The sequence below is a fragment of the Poecilia mexicana genome, unplaced genomic scaffold (genome assembly GCF_051168715.1).
Source record: "Poecilia mexicana isolate PSO_F unplaced genomic scaffold, ASM5116871v1 scaffold_9, whole genome shotgun sequence".
NCBI lineage: Eukaryota > Metazoa > Chordata > Actinopteri > Cyprinodontiformes > Poeciliidae > Poecilia > Poecilia mexicana.
Window position 1 is genome coordinate 1803551 of NW_028263378.1, and position 16546 is coordinate 1820096.

Genomic DNA, 16546 nt, shown 5'->3' on the forward strand with positions numbered 1-16546 from the left:
CTGATCAGACTGGTTCCAGATCTGGAGGAAGAAATCCACATTTTTCTACTTGAAAACCAGAAAAAATATTTTAAGAGCTGTAAAAATCAAGACTTTCAGAAAGATAACAGAACTAGTAATCAAATGCATAACACATCAAAACTATGAAGCTGGAGACTTGGGGATATGGCTTTGAGGAGAAAAGAAAAGATAAGAAAAGAAAAGAAGAGAAAAAGACAAAGAAAAAAATTACAAGACAAGAAAAAATCTCTGAATTCCTACAGTGCAGGCAGCACCTGAACGCCGCACAGTTCCTGTGTTGTCCTTTGAACGCAGCTCGTCGCCGTTTATCCAACAGCTGAAAGGTGAGCAGAAGGACTCGGCGAACAAGGTGAGCAGACGCTCATAATCATTTTCTACCTGGGAATGAAATTACAGGCGGTAGTTTCCCGGAGTTAAAGTCCTGGTGAATCTCCTGGTGTTTGTGTTTCTGTGTCCCGGCGGGTTAATGAACCGGAGGAATCCGGTAAAATACATGTGAGGTTTTTAACTTCCAGGAACTGAGCAGGAAGTGATTCCCGGTGTGTTAAAGCTGAAAGTCAGCTCGCTTTCGGAAGACAGTTTGTTTTATAACAACGTGGGATTCGGTGGGCGGGGCCTCGATGTGATTGACGGCTCTCTGGTCCAATAGGAGAGGGAGAAAATATTTAAAGGCCCAGAGGACTTTTGACTGGAGTCAAGTTTATTTCAATTATTTTTTCATTAAAAGTTTATTTATTTTCCTTTTTGTTCTGTATTACTGAAACTAAAATAGATAAATAACAAACAGAGTTATATACGTCGTTAACTCTGATGATTCTGGCTTACAAAAATGAAAACTCTATATAAAATTTAAATTATAAGATCAAAAAGAATTATAGACATTTTAATAAATAAATGTGATTTTATTACTTTCACCATAGACACTGAGATCTACGATGAAGACTGCAGTGACAGTCTGTTTTAATAAGTGGGAGCTAAATATTTAGTTAACAAGCTAAATGTTTTTGTAATAAGTTTTCAGACATTCAGTTTGAAAACTTAAGCTTCATAACTAAAAAGGTGGAATTAAATATTTAGCTTGCTAATAAAATATTTAGTTAGAGTTAAATATTTAGTTTACTAACTAAATATCTAGTTGGAGCAAAGTATTTAGTTGAAAAACTAAATAGTGGGAGTTAAATATTCAGTTGTGAAACTGAATATTTAGCTTGGAGAAATGATTTGCTAATTTATTGAGAAGCATCTGCATTTCAAATTCCACAGAAACCGAATCAGTTACTGAAGATAACTGATAAATAAAGTTGTTAGTAAGATTAGAGCAGCTGATTTATGTCTAACAGAAGATTATTTGGTTTTTCCAGATGACGAGTTTGCAGCTGAGTGCCAAAGAGGAAATGTTGGAGAAGTTTCTGGACGCTGCAGCAAGAGGAGACCTGTCCCAGGTGTCCACCGTTCTGTCCAACGTCCCTTCACTCATCAACGAGACGGGACACAGCGGCTGGACGGCGCTGATGCTAGCAGCTCGTAACGGCCACCACCATGTGGCGGAGAAGCTGCTGCTGCTCGGGTGAAACGCTGCTCCTTCCTCTGCAATAATCATGATTAGAGACGCACCGATCCACATTTTACACTTCCGGTACCGATACCGATATCTGAGGTTTAGTATCAACCGATACCGATAACAACTGAATGACTTTAAATGTTTCTTTTTTAAAAAACAAAGACATAATGTCCTAAATTACCAATTTATTTGATAACTCTGCAGAACTCTATAGAACTAGATTGAATAGATTTGACCTTATGGATCACCGATACCAATCTGGATTTTTTTTCAATAATGGACAGATACAGATATTAATATCTGATCAGTGCATCTCTAATTATGATTCACTATTCAGGTGATAAAGAAATACAGAACTGAGTCAAGAGGTCTAATCTAAAGACGCCAAACTTAGTTTCTAAAAGTTTCTAGTCAACGTTTAAAATGCTGTAAACTTCCACAGATGTTTACTTCTGAATCTAATCTGTTTTTGGTTTTTTTGTCCTTCAGTTGTGACAAGTTCTCTGTGAACAGTTCATCACAGACTGCCTACGATATCGCCAAGTTCTGGGGTCACAGACACATCGCCGGCCTGCTGGGCCGCGCGGCCGACGGCTGCGAGCGAATCCTGCCCGGCGCCGACCTTCACCCGCACGAAAACTACTTCAGCAGAGAGACGCTGGACCGGCAGAGTGGGAAGAGAACCGATAAGGTCTGGTTAGAGGCCAAACAGAGTGACTCGGAGACCGTCTACCTCCTGTTCTCCAACCTCAGCCCCATGGTCAGAACGCAGCAGGAGGACGGCAGTGAAGCGGTACGACCCTGAGGCTAACGGGTTAGCTTCGACCGGTTGATCGGGTCAAAATACGACGCTGCAGAAAGTCACCACAATGATCAACTATATACTGGATTAAAGGTTCATCAAAGTAATACAAGTAGATACAAAGATTTCTATTTTTGACGGATGAAATCAACTAAAACACATTGGTATGGGTAGATTGAGCATGCTAACGCTAACATTAGCATGCTAAAGAAACCTTTTATAGCGAACCTTTGATTTTCATTTTGCTCAAAATGCTGAAATACAACAATTCCTGTGATAGCATAAAGAAATTTACCTTCACAGTCTTATTTTAATAGTAAATTAAAAAGTAAGATGTTGCACTTTTAGCTTAATATAATAAACAATATATATATTTTTGTTTCATTGTTTTGTTTTGTGCCACAATTTAAAAAAAGATCTAAAACCGCCTCTGGCACACAGTGAGAACTTGTTGAAAATGTTCAAATGTAACAGATTTCCTCCTCCTTTGCAACAAATAAATGGATTCTTAAACTAAATTAAAATAAGTCTAAATATCTACTACTAGCACCAGCTAGCAAGGCTTGATGTTAGCATGCTAAAGCTAGTTTTCTCATCCTCATTCACATCTGATATGTTTTAGTGTTTGTTCAGGGAACACAGAGGTAATTAAGTGCAGATAATTATGAAGTACAACTGAATTCATTTAAATCAGCTGGTTGGACAAATCTGTTGAGTTCAGGTCAGAAATTTGAATCCAACATGTTCAGATTCATCTCAGTCATTTATTGTACCTTTCACGGCTCCACCTGCAGCAGGGGGACATGAAGCTGTGCCGGTTCAGGTATGAGGAAGTGAAGGATCTTCTGCTGAAACCTTCAACCGTGACGATCTTCCTCGGAATAGAGAAGACGAAGAACCCGTCCTCTTCCTCCTCCTCTGAGAAAACAGAGAGTCTCTCTGAGCCGCCGGTTTGGTTCGCCATCAACACAGACAAAGACGCTGCTGCCCTCCTGGAGCGCTGCAGAGAAAAGAACTGTTCATTTCCAAGAAGTCCCAACAGAGACCTGCTGAAGCTGAGCGAGGAAGAAGCAGGTGAGGAACTTTCTTCTTCTTCTTGGTTTTCCTGCTGGTTCTTCCTGAGCGGTGATGCTTCCCTCTGTGTGGCTCCAGGCGTCGTGGCGCAGGCCCGGTCGGTGCTGGCCTGGCACAGCCGCTACAGCTTCTGCCCGACGTGTGGCGGCGCCACCAAGATGGAGGAGGGCGGCTACAAGCGGAGCTGTCTGAACTCTGAGTGCCGCAGCCTGCAGGGCGTCCACAACACATGCTACCCAAGAGTCGGTACGAATCTGTCGCTCTGCTCCTTAAACACCAACATCAGCAGGAAAGTTTAGTCAAGCAGCTCCTATAATGAACTCAGCAGGTGTTTGCTAACTGCTAATGGCTAGTCTGAAGGAGCTGAGTGGAGGAGGAGCTGTGCCTCGAAGGCGGAGCTAGGTTCTCCCAGGTGTTTGCACAGCTGAGTGGTTGGCGTGGAGACGAAAGTATTTCTCAAACATTCATGAAAGATTCAAGATTTTGGTGAGGGAATAACATTATAAAGTGATGGAAAATCATAAATGTGATTTTCCATGATACTGCTCCTTTAACAGTAAGAGATCGTAGTTATAATGAAGAGTTAATGTTCAAACTAAACAGAGCATGAACACATCCCTGTGGAGCTCCATAAGCAAGTGAGATAATGCAAGAAAATAATCGTAATAATATAAGAATAAAGTCATGCAACAAAAGCTGTAATATGAGAATAAAGTAATATAACAATAAAGTCAAAATAATACCAGAATGAAGTCTTTTATTGGGTGAACTGAGGTTCACTTATTCACCACTAGAGGGAGGCTTGAACACCAACAATCAGAACTGGATCCATTTATCTGATCTTCAATGAAAATACCTTTAAAATTCTCCTGGTTTAAAATGTTAATCTATTTACAACATGTGAAATTTCCAGGTAAACATTGAACACAGCTTAAAATATGATGTTATATCAATCAATCAATCAAATCAATCAAATTTTATTTGTATAGCACATTTCAGCAGCAAGGCATTTCAAAGTGCTTTACATAATTTTAAACAATGAGAAAGAAAAAGAAAGTAATAAAAAGATAAAAAGAAAAGATAAAATCACAGCCTAACAGGACAAGGCCTCCAGCCTTGCAGCACCAGGCTCCGTCCGCCTGTTTCGCGAAAATTTTGCGCTAGGACTTTCGCTGTCCTACGCGGATTTTGTACATTAATTGGTTACCTGTTAGTCTAGAATTTACAGGGTTAAACAGTGAGAAAGAAAAAGAAAGTAATAAAAAGATAAAAAGAAAAGATAAAATCACAGCCTAACAGGACAAGGCCTCCAGCCTTGCAGCACCAGGCTCCGTCCGCCTGTTTCGCGAAAATTTTGCGCTAGGACTTTCGCTGTCCTACGCGGATTTTGTGCATTAATTGGTTACCTGTTAGTCTAGAATTTACAGGGTTTTATATACGCGCAATGACTCCCAGTCACTCGCAAATACATAGAAGGCATCAATTGCCATAAGCAACTGTAAACAGGTGGGTTTTAAGTTGAGATTTAAAGGCACCCAGTGTTTCAGCTGTTTTACAGTTTTCTGGAAGTTTGTTCCAAATCCGTGGTGCATAGAAACTGAATGCTGCTTCTCCTCGTTTGGTTCTGGTTCTGAGGATGCAGAGCAGACCAGAACCAGAAGATCTGAGGGGTCTATACAGTTTAAATAAGTTATCTTGACCTTTTTTAAAAAATCTCTTTATGTAACTCTATTTCTGATCAGACGTGAACGTGGATGTTGTAAACCTTTTTCAGACCCGGTGGTCATCATGCTGGTGATCCACCCTGACGGAAACCAGTGTTTGCTGGGGAGGAAGAAGGTTTTCCCCGTCGGGATGTTTTCCTGTCTCGCCGGATTCGTGGAGCCTGGTGAGCTGGTAGCACACACACACACACACACATCCTGGCCATGGTCTGATGTCTGAGCGCGTCTCCATGGCTGCAGGGGAGACGCTGGAGGAGGCGGTGAGGAGGGAGACGGAGGAGGAGAGCGGCGTGAAGGTGGGCCCGGTCCAGTACGTCTCCTGCCAGCCGTGGCCCATGCCCTCCAACCTCATGATCGGCTGCCTCGCCGTCGCCGTGTCCACCGACATCAAGGTGGACGAGAACGAGATCGAGGAGGCGCGGTGGTTTCCACGGCAACAGGTCAGCAACAAATAATCCTGACGACATTATTTCTGATGAACATTTCACCCTGTAACTGGAAAACATTTTAAATATCCAAACAAAACAACAGAAAAGCAAATAAAAAGATTTATGAAAACAAAAAGGTTTAGTTGAGACCAAAACAGACTGGAGACTTTTGTCATCCAGTTTTTGGTAGAAAGAAAGAAAAATGATAAATCATACAAAAGGAAATTATTAAATTTGTTTTGGTTTTTTCCATCTTGTTTTAAATTTTTTCCCTCATCAGAAACAAACATGGAGTGTTGCTTTGATTCTTTCATGTATGTCTGAGAAATCCTTTAATCTCCATGGCAACCATTCAGCTGTGAAACACCTGGCTGGACCTAGCCCCGCCTACAAGTTCATGGCTTTGTTTGAGCCAACAATCTGTCCTCAGATTAGCTTCAGTTCAGTTCATCTTCCTCCTCTGAAATCAGAATCAGCTGCTGCAGACAGAGGGTTCCGACTCTCAGCAGGTTTTCTCATTCATCCTCTCAAATAAAAACACAAAACTGAGTTTTCACCTTCTGTTTCTAGGTGATCGATTCTTTATTCAGAGGAGACCGCTCAGTGTTCGTCATCCCTCCCAGACAGACAATCGCCCATCAGCTGGTCAGACACTGGATCTGCATGAACTCCAACCTCTGATACGAAACGTTCAGGAGACGATCTGCTGCTGAAACAAACGTTCAAATGGACGAAACATCTGATTTTAAATGAAACGCATCAACTGCTGGACTATAGACTGATCTCCACCCCGTGCTTCAGGTTTTACTTTTTATTTCCTGGTTCATGAAGAGAAACAAATATTTACAGAAAGCAAACAGAAACCACAGAGGAAGAAATCTGCTAGCGTAGCTTTTTGGAGATTGGAGAGTAACAGATTATTGTCATCAGCAAAGAAAAGTCATTTTTCCAGGGAAGTAAACCTTAAAAGGTTTTGCAAAAATGTTTAATAAATTCCCTGACTTACCTTGACTAATGTAGCTGGGTAGAAGCAACAGTTAAAAGAAAAAAATAAAATCTTTTAAGTCCTTTTGTTTCATAAAACTGTTTTTATTAATGTCAAACTTTTTTCTGATTTGTTTTTCCTGCATCAAATTTAAACTAGTGCTGCACATGTTGGATCTCTAATCAAATAAAAGATCATAAATGAATACATTTCTTTTATAAGTTGTCATTTCAGATGTTTTTTTTATTTATAACGAAGGTTCATTAAAGCAGTTTTCTGTTTGTGTTATGGATTCTTCAGCCACCAGGGGTCAGTGTTCCACCTCTGAGTTAATGCAGGACTGTCACTGTTGGTTCTGATCCAGCTGCTGGTTCTGCTCTGAAGCAGCCGTTTGTTAAATACTCCACCTCAGGAACCGGATCGAGCGATCCAGTCACTGGTTCCGGTTCTTCCTGGAAGTCCGACAGGAGTTCTGGAAACCGAAACGTGAACACCTGATGATGATGATGATGGGGTGGATAAACGTCTTCCTCGCTCTGAGGAGAGCAGCCGCTCTCTTCCTGTTGCTGCAGCAGAGGAACTTCGGTTCCTCCGATCTCCAATGTAAAAACCGAGTTAAGAGAGAGCAGCTGCTGCTCTGTGATTGGCCGAACGTCGTGTCCTGTGATTGGTTTGGTACCAGTGACCTCCACAGTGTCCAGTTTGACTGAGAGGCTGCTGATTGGTGGCAGAGACTCCTCCTTATGCAGATCTGATGAACGCAGGTCGTTTGGACGGACCAGGATCAGATGCTTCTCCCCTAAAACGTCCGTCACCTGGAAGTCGGCCACGTCCAGGAAGTTCCTCTCCGGACATTTCTGAGAAAAACAACAGAAACCCTGATGAAGAAGACGTTTTGCTCTTCCAGTTTGGCTGATTTTTAATGTTTTGCTTTCGATCAATAAAAACTTCTCATTTGCTATAACCTTACATTTGTGGTCTTTAACCTTAACGTTTCTAGTTGCGTTGTTATTTTTTCTGTTGCTTTAACAGAGAGTGAAGTCAAAAGCTGTTAAGTTTATTGCTGTATTACTTTTTTCTTCATTATTTTATTCCTCCAGTCGTACCACAATGTGTACTCTAGTTAACGCGTAACTAACCGCATAGCTCCGCCCCCAAACAGATTAAAATTCTACTAAAGTGGGCGGAGCAAAGATACAGAGGGGCGTGGCCAAGTGTCCATGTTGCCCCCAAACACCATTTTATTATTTTCTTTGCTCTAGTTGTTTGCAGAATCTAGTTAATTTGTTCATTGTTTTTACTGCCTATATTTTAGATTGTAAAATCTATTATTGGAGGAAGAACTCTTCCCCAAACAGAAACGAAATAAAAGTCAGATCACCTTCAGGTTGGGGTTCAGCAGCCACTGGCCTGCTGTGCTTTTTCTAGGGCTGGAGATCGTCGGGAAGAAGTACGACTTGTATCTGCACAGAAATGCCATTTATACTCAGAATGACAAATATACAAACATGAAGGAATGATCTCTACAAGCAAAATGTCCTTTAAAAGCCGAAGTCACAGGAAATCCTGAGGAAAGCTGAGTTATCTTGTCACCTTCACATCTGAACTTCCTTTCTCAGTAAAGTGAAAAATAACACAAACCGTCAAAGTTCACTGAGGAGCTTTAAGTTTCTGTGGTTCAGAAACGCCTGAATCTAATAAACAGAATTAAAGACTGTTCAGGAAGAAGAAACTTTTAAAGTTTCATTTTAGAAACTTATAAATAAAAATTTATAAATGTTAATATAACATATAACCTGCATTTCAGCCTGTTAAACAGAAACAACGGACGGACGGACGGAGCAGTATTATCAGATTTCACGTTCGTCTCCAGTGACTCACAGAGTTCTGGAGAGGACGGAGATGATCATCACCATGACGACCAGGAGCAGCAGAGGAGTCACCATGGCAACCGCTGGAACTTCATCTGAGGAAGAGAAAATCCCAGAATATCAAACCGGCTCCAACAGCTTCATCCTATGAGATGCTGGTTTAGTTTGGCAGATCTCAGATTACATGTTGCTGCAGTACCAGGCTGTCACCAGCAGGTGGTGCATGACGAGCCAATGAGCAATGAGGAATGTCGGATTTCCCTCATCTAAAATCAGTCACCATAAACAGTCCAAACTCCAATCAACCAGGAGTTCCTCACTGCTCACATCAACTCGCTGCTTTTTCATTTCACACGATTAAAAACAACCAGCAGGTGTCTCTTTCATTTGAGTTTCGAGGCTGAACATCTCACCATAAAGAGTGGCCACAGGGATGATTCTTAAGGAAAAATTGTCAGCCAATAGGAGCACAGAATACTCAGTGCTGGGAGTCAGGTTGGAGAAGGTGTGCTGCTGCTGCTGCTGGTCCGGCCACAAAGACAGAGCTGGAAAACACAGATTACAGACCTGACGGCTGTTCACAGGTTGAAGAAACAAACGTTTGTTTTTGTTTCCTTCCAAGCAGCCAAACCTGGATAATCAAGCTAATTTAGGTGAAGCTAATTAACAGTGGTGGGCACCTCTATCTAAAAATGTAGCTGTGCTAACCCAAAAGCACTAATCATAAACATTAGTTATGCTAAGTCTAAAGCGCTATACCAACATAATATTTAGCAGATGCTATTGCTAAGCGCTATACCAACATAGTTTCTAGCAGATGCTATTGCTAAGTGCTATACCAACATAGTTTCTAGCAGATGCTATTGCTAAGCGCTATACCAACATAGTTTCTAGCAGATGCTATTGCTAAGCGCTATACCAACATAATATTTAGCAGATGCTATTGCTAAGCGCTATACCAACATAGTTTCTAGCAGATGCTATTGCTAAGCGCTATACCAACATAGTTTTTAGCAGATGCTATTGCTAAGCGCTATACCAACATGGGGCTGTCAAAACAATTTATGGTTGTGAAGTTTTGCATGTATTTGTTTAACACCCCTAGTTGTTGTAAGTGTTGTATTCTCCTGTATACTTTATTTGTTGTTTACATCATGTTATGTATAAATATTAAAGAGCTCTGCTTTGTCATTGTGGCTCATTGACAAAATCACAGCAGAGATTTTGATCCACATTGCGATTAAAAATATGCATAACTTCAGGTGAAAACAGACTTTGTGTGTTGGCGTCTCTCTTCAGCCTCGCTCGGTATTGGCCCACTCTGATTGGTCTAGCCTCCGTTTGATCCTGCTGCCGCCGCTGCCACGCCCACAGGATGGTTACCGTGGTTTTAGTGACGCTGACGACATTCAGACTGACGACCTCCATCAGGGCTGAGAGAAAACGCAGCAGAAAATCACCCAGAGGTCATAGTTCTCTTCATCCTCTTCGTTAAAAGCAGCGGTCGCCATGGTTACCTCCATATTGCAGACTGGCGGGTAGAGACAGAGGAGGTCCACACTGCTGGTTATAGACGGGGAACACACTGACCAGGTACGACTCACGAGGGTCAACACCTGGAGTCACAAACAGGGTCAAAAGCTCTGAACAAGATGGAGAACAGAAACAACCAACACACACGTACAAACAAAGTTTTCCAAAGAGATTTGAAGAAGCAGCTGCAGCTCAAACACTTGTGTTGCTTTGGTAACTTTAAGTAAATTCAGCAAATAAATTTTTAAAAAATATTACAGGAAATTAGGGCTGGACAATAATGTGTTTCATGATAGATGTATTATCAATATCAATAGATAACGCATCTATAAAGTATTCCATATTCAATATACAGAATATTCACTGAACTCTGATCCAGAACCGCACGGCATTGTGGGATGTTTAGGCAGAGGAAAGACACGCAGCTAGCAAAGCAAGATTTGGTGGCATAAACTAACTCCCTCCCTCTTTGGTTGCCTAGCAACTCCCTCGCTCTTTGGTTACCTAGCAACTTACTTGCTCTTTGGTTACCTAGCAACTCCATCGCTCTTTGGCTACCTAGCAACTCCCTCGCTCTTTGGTTACCTAGCAACAACCTGCTGAGAAACTTGCACAGCAGCAGTTCCAGGTTTTGCTAACAAGCCTCAAAACTACTTAAAAACTGAAAAATACGGCATGGAGTGGAAACTGGATAAAACAGGAAACGTCATCAGCAGTTTGGCAGTAACCATCCAATCACTGAACAGATGCTTAGTACAGATAAATGTGTGGACGTTCCAAAACTTTTTCCAGCTCAACAGAAACAAAACTGAAACTGAAACTGAAAACTTTGCTATAGATCTAGAGTTATAGATCTAGTTTCAGCGCACAGCTTCAGTTACTATTGCTGGAAACCAGAGATCAGGCTGAACTCTGGGTTTGAACCTTCAGAGACACATAAAGACAGTTACAAAGTCGGCCTTCTATCACCTGAAGAACATCGCCAGGATTAGAAACACCTGAATAGATAAAATATTTTCTAATTTTGAACTATAAACATGTCAGGTGACCTGTGATAACAGCAGAGGAACTGGAACCGTTGACTCTGACCCATCGGCTGCTGGATGAGTTCTCTGAGCGCCATTGAACAGCAACATGGCCGCCAGGCGGCATGATGGGGTTCGTCCACTCGACCTGCAGCTCTTTGTTTTCAGGATAAACCTGGGAAATCCACAGGTTCCTCACAGAGAGCCGAGCTGCAAGAGGAAGAAAGTTTCACGGAAAATGAAACGGTTAGAGAACCCACTAATGAACGAACACGTTTTAAAAATCTTCTCATTTTAAAGTATCCATCAACACGTTTGATGTTTTGTTCAGTTTTTCAGAGGAGGCGGAGCCAAACAACCCTTGATAATTTAACCCCACCCATCTGATGAGGCAGCAGCTGTGATGTGACAGGAAGTAGTTTTATTCAACATCTGGTCACTCCCTCTGTGAATTCTCAGTTTCTCCTCTGATAAGAAACTCAAACTCACTCAGGATGTTGCAAAACTGAAGCGACAGAAATTAAAATGTGACACTTTAAAAGATAAAGGTCAACTTTCCTATTTTGGTGAGAGAGAAGAAAAGTTTCCGGTGTTTGATTTACGATAAACTGGATCTTCTGATCAGTGAAGCTCTGAAACTCACAGTTCTGATCCTGTGTGTCGATCTGAAGTCGGGTTGTGGGTCCGAAACCGGCTGTGTTGAAGGCTCGAACTGTGGCGCTGTAGTTCCCCTCCTTCACCACCAGGAGGAAAGTCGTCTCAGTGACGTTTTGAACGTGTTCGTCTGGGTCGATGCGGACCTGATACCCGAGAACCCGACCTGGATCAGAACCCTGAAATAAAGAGAAAACACAGAACAGAAGATTCTTTCACATGATTACAATGTTTTTGTTACTTCTTGAATTATTAATCAAGACTTTATGAAGTGGGTAGCATGGTGGAGCAGTATGGAGCTAAATTAGGGCCATAAAATGTGTTTAAAAAAATTTAACTGAAATTTTTAAAAACAGTCTGAAGCTTAACTGTGATCAAGAAATGTGTATAAAATTTGAATGGAGCAAAATTAGGGCCTTAAAATTTGTTTAATAATTTGAAAAAAAAGTAAATAAATTTGAAACTGTAAAATAATGAAAAGGTAAATTTAATAATGTAAATACTTTGCCTGATATTAGCTTAAAGCGGAGCAAATTTTTTCATTTTGTGCTTTTAGCGCATTTAGCTCCTATCAAATTAATTTTTCCGTATATATTTCATATGTTCAGCAGCTGGTTCTTATCTGACAGCATGAATTGATTCGACATGTTTTACCATCCAGAAGAGATGAAGGAGGAGAGACTCATCATCGCCTGTTTTCTCCACTCTGTAACACAACTCTGCAGGCCTGGAGGGAACTGAAGATATAATGGTTAAAAATGACGTTAACCCATCATTTCAGTAAATTAATATGAATAAATAGTTTGTACCTCTGTCCAGGGTTCGTACGGTCGTGCCTCCGCTCCAGCCAGTTTTGACTGCAGAGACCAAATAAATGTTTTCATCAGTCAGTTGACTTTCTCAGGAGCAGAAACAGACGACAACACAACCAAACTACACTTTAACATTTATAGATAGTAATGTGTGCACCAGTAAATGTTTAAAATCCACACAAAAAGAAATAAAAACACCTTAGGTTTACTTGTGTAAAAACAAGACATGTCCTCTTTAGCACAAAACAAATTCACATGCAAACCACCGAGGACAGTGTGGAAACAACAGGTTTAAAAGGAGATCAGAGCATTTTCTCACTCTGATAACACGTACAAATCATATAGTAACATCTGCAAATAACGCAGTGGCACGTAGACGGGATATGGACTTGCACAAGAGGAAGTTACTGAAGCAGCTAAATACAGAAAATGTGCACAAAACAAAGTGTGGAATGGAAAAAAATGACATTTTCACAAGATGAGATTTGTAGATAAGTTATCTACAAATCTCAAAACTAGACATGTAATATAGGTGCAAAACTACGGTGGCCAACAAGTCCAAACGCATGAATGATGTAAACTCCAAAACACACAAAAAAACTAATGCAGCAGAAAAATGCTGCAACAACAGGAAACAGAAGCAAAAGAGAAAATGCTGCAAACAGGAAAAAAAAGTTATAAAATACAGCAAATTCACAAAACAAAACAAAAGTCCTCCAGACCACTAGGGGGAGTCGATCAAATCATACCGGACTAGATAATGAAGTAAAGATTGTTGTGATTTACAGGGATGACGAGAAGAAAATTGGAGGAAAGAATTATAATATTTTAGAACAGCAGGATATTTATGTAGGTTATAGTTCATTCTCCAGACTCCCCCTAGTGGCCTGGAGGACTTCTGGATGTGGAGCGAGTTTGCAACATTTTTGCTGTTTGCTACATTTTACTTCATTACTTCCATTTTCTGCAAAATTTTTATGTTGCATTTGTTTTTTGTGTTTTTGGAGTTTGCATCATTCGGCCTCCGTATAAAACAAACGATTATGCAAACAAAACACAGACATGTGCAAACCGGGGTGTGATGTGTGCACACAAGATTGCAACATGCAGTAAAATATCTAAAATATGCACAAAACAAAATAAACAAAATAATAATTAAAATAGAAATTAATGAGCTCATTTTAATTTATCATGCAATTAATTGATTGATTGATTGATTAATTGCAAAAGGCTCATTATCAGCAGCTACAGAGTGCCTGAACTCCTACCTGGGGAACGAAAAGTGTCTTCAGTAGTTTAGAAAGACATGCTGAGTGATTGATTCAAAAACCAGAGGAAATGTTTTCACCTGCATCCTTTAGGAACTGAGGCTGAGACCATTCGTCTGCCCCGGTCAGGTAGCTCCGTATCCGGGCCGTCACACAGAGAGAACCTTGGTCGATGGCAGGGCTGAAGATCCCCCGACAGGAAAGGACTTTTGACCCACTGAGGAACGAGACACAAAGACGACGGCATGTTAGAGGCACTGGAGATAAAAAAGGAGCACATTTCTGCTAAAATACAACATTTGAAATCAATATCAGACATTTTCTAGAAAAACAAGAAAATTTCTGAGCTTTGAAGTTGAAAATTCACTAGAATTTTTTTTTAAATTTAAGATTAAGCTCAGAAATTATTCAGAAAAAACAAGGAAATTTCCAAGTTTCAGATATAAAAAATAAGGACATTTCTAGCAAAATGTTGAATCTGCCAGAAAAACTTTTAAATTAATCTCAGAAATTTTTAGGAAAATGAGGAAACGTCTGATCTTCAAAAGTGGAAAATCTGCAAGAAGAAATTTTGATATCCTCAGAAATGTTCTTGGAAAAAGAAAAAAAACAAATTTTGAAAAACTTTGAAATTTTGGGATTAATCTCAGAAATTTCTTAGAAAAAAACTTGGAAGTTATTATTTTTTTATTTACTTTTAAAACTCATAAATTTCCTTGTTTTTTTCTAGAGGTTTTCTGAGACTAATCTCAGAATCTCTAAGTTTCTTGGTGTAAATGTTCTCATCTTTTTCTCTGTATCTCTAACGGTCCCGACCCGCCGTGGTGCAGAACAGACGCGGTGGAGAGATTTCAGAGCTGGTTCACCTGGTGAAGACGAGCGAGGCCCGACTCTCAGCCTGCTGGCTCCAGCTGCAGCTCACAGATCGGACTCCGTCTGCAGTCTGCTGGTAGTAGCAGGACATGTTCAGCATCTCTGCAGAGGAGAATCAAAAACCTCCAGTCAAGTTCAACACCGACACTTTCAACCGTCTCAGTTTGGTTTACTAGACAAAATGTCACCTTTAGCACTAGCTAACAGCTAGCTGCTCTGAGTCTTTACTTCCTGCCTGCGCATTTACTGATCGTGCTCAAAGATTATCATCGATAAGCAAAAAACGTGGAAACTTCCCATCATCCACCAGTTACAGTCATATTCAGCAAACTAGAATAAAGCCCATATTTCAATTTAATTTGCAGAAAAAATTATATATTTTTTTACCAGTTTTTCAATTTAAATTGAAATATTCTAATGTTTATCTTTTTTAGGTCTAAATTGGTTCAGAATTTAGACAGTTTGTCTGCTAAATTCAGTTTGTCTGAAACCTTTTAGCAAATTGTGATATTTTTGTGTTAATTTGTTTAATTCTGCAACATTCAGCCTGAAACCAGTGCTGCCCTCTGTGGGTTGAACGGTGGTACTGCAGTTGAATGTTTCTATTGGTTCCAACAGTCCAGTTTGGTTGATGTCGACGTCACATGAACGTCTCTCACTCTGGGAAGGTGAAGGCGGTGGAGGTTTGCAATCTCTCAGGTCGGTGACGCAGATCCGGTCGTTTCCCTCACATGGTTTCAGCTCAGAGTGTCTCACCGTTATTTCTACCACAGAAAGACACAAACAGATCCTTTAAACTGCTATAATTTAATATAAGCAACTTATTTTTAAAGAAATATTTACTTTATACATTTTTTAAAGAATCAACATTTTATCTCTACTTTTTTTGGTTCTAAAACAATTTGCAGAAAAAATTATAATTTTTTTACCAGTTTTTCTGTTATAAAAAGTTCAGACAAATAATATTAAAAAACAATAGAAGGAAAAATAAAAAAAACTTTGTTGCAGCTCTTGTTGTTTTAAAGTACTTTATAAATAGAATTGTAGTAGTACTTTAAATAAACTTTAATGAACTAAAACGTGAATGACAATTTTAAAAAATAGTAGACTAAATGAGTGCAAACTTATAAAAATGAGCTGAATTTGTATTAAATCGGTTTCCTTTCTGCTGCAGTACATGTTATTGTATACTTTTTAGAGTCAAACTGGTGTGAATTTAATGAAATGAGTTTTGGGTTGTAGACTGGTGGGACTCACATCTGACTGAACTTTGAACGGATCAATAAAAAAACAAGATTACTCGATCGATCGGATGTGGAAAATGTTTAAAAACGTTTCTGAAAATGAGAAACGCTGAGAAAAATGAAAGTTTACTAAAAGCTGGATCTGCTGTAGATGTTTTCCTCCACGGTGGAGCTTTGAACCAAACTCACCGAAGCAGAATCCACTGAGGCGAATCATCAGAGTCCAGATGAGGAAGAGCCGCTCCAGAGAGCAGCGGTCCATTTCAGCAGAACAGAACCAGCAGGAGAAACATCTGGAGACGTCCAGCTGCTGTCTGCTGCAGCCCTGAACCTGAAAGTCTCACCTCTGAGGCCGAGGAGGAAGTGACTCCGTTCAGCGTGCCACGCTCAGTCCTTCACTTCCTCACCACCACCACCATCATCATCACCGCAGAGGAGCTGTTTTCAACTCAGTAGATAAAAACAACTTCATTTTTGGATGTTAACACAAACAAAAGTACCAAGTTAAATGAAGACTGCTTTCTGGAAGTAAAACAACATCCAAGTTCAAAACTACTTTAATAATTAGAATTAAGAAAAAAACATTTATTTTTGAGAATTAAGTCGTAACAATATAATTTTATGACTATTTTCACACTTAATTCCAGAAGTAAAATTATATTTATTCATCC

The 16546-nt window shown here is 40.1% G+C and overlaps 2 protein-coding genes across 3 annotated transcripts; one reads left to right on the forward strand and one right to left on the reverse strand.

Annotated features, from left to right (window-relative positions):
• Window positions 1-286: 286 nt before the first annotated feature.
• nudt12 (nudix (nucleoside diphosphate linked moiety X)-type motif 12) lies at window positions 287-6800 on the forward strand. The gene is made up of 8 exons (XM_014989114.2): window positions 287-370; window positions 1383-1588; window positions 2072-2375; window positions 3179-3458; window positions 3537-3704; window positions 5233-5346; window positions 5423-5622; window positions 6181-6800. The coding sequence occupies exons 2-8, from the start codon at window positions 1383-1385 to the stop codon at window positions 6289-6291; spliced, it is 1383 nt and encodes a 460-aa protein (XP_014844600.2). The 5' UTR covers window positions 287-370; the 3' UTR covers window positions 6292-6800.
• LOC106918996 (uncharacterized) lies at window positions 6679-16267 on the reverse strand. Of its 2 annotated transcripts, XM_014989111.2 has the most exons (14): window positions 16065-16267; window positions 15291-15395; window positions 14625-14733; window positions 13839-13975; window positions 12488-12535; window positions 12333-12415; window positions 11668-11857; window positions 11049-11234; window positions 9984-10082; window positions 9741-9899; window positions 8880-9011; window positions 8477-8561; window positions 7977-8058; window positions 6679-7452 (listed from the first exon to the last, which is right to left on the reverse strand). In XM_014989111.2, the coding sequence occupies exons 1-14, from the start codon at window positions 16135-16137 to the stop codon at window positions 6925-6927; spliced, it is 2016 nt and encodes a 671-aa protein (XP_014844597.2). In that variant the 5' UTR covers window positions 16138-16267; the 3' UTR covers window positions 6679-6924. The 2 variants fall into 2 exon arrangements, with proteins under 2 accessions (XP_014844597.2, XP_014844598.2); XM_014989112.2 differs by lacking the exons at window positions 15291-15395; window positions 16065-16267 and adding an exon at window positions 14820-14921.
• Between the last annotated feature and the right edge of the window lie 279 nt (window positions 16268-16546).

Excerpts from the sequence above, each read along its gene's own strand:
- nudt12 (XM_014989114.2), top strand. The coding sequence starts at position 1,383 with ATGACGAGTTTGCAGCTGAGTGCCAAAGAGGAAATGTTGGAGAAGTTT. Across the intron at positions 2,376-3,178 it reads AGGAGGACGGCAGTGAAGCG|CAGGGGGACATGAAGCTGTG; the intron begins GTACGACCCTGA and ends CTCCACCTGCAG. Across the intron at positions 3,459-3,536 it reads GCTGAGCGAGGAAGAAGCAG|GCGTCGTGGCGCAGGCCCGG; the intron begins GTGAGGAACTTT and ends GTGTGGCTCCAG.
- LOC106918996 (XM_014989111.2), bottom strand. The coding sequence starts at position 16,137 with ATGGACCGCTGCTCTCTGGAGCGGCTCTTCCTCATCTGGACTCTGATG. Across the intron at positions 15,396-16,064 it reads CCTCAGTGGATTCTGCTTCG|AAATAACGGTGAGACACTCT; the intron begins GTGAGTTTGGTT and ends TTTCTGTGGTAG. Across the intron at positions 12,536-13,838 it reads TCAGTTCCTAAAGGATGCAG|TCAAAACTGGCTGGAGCGGA; the intron begins GTGAAAACATTT and ends TGGTCTCTGCAG.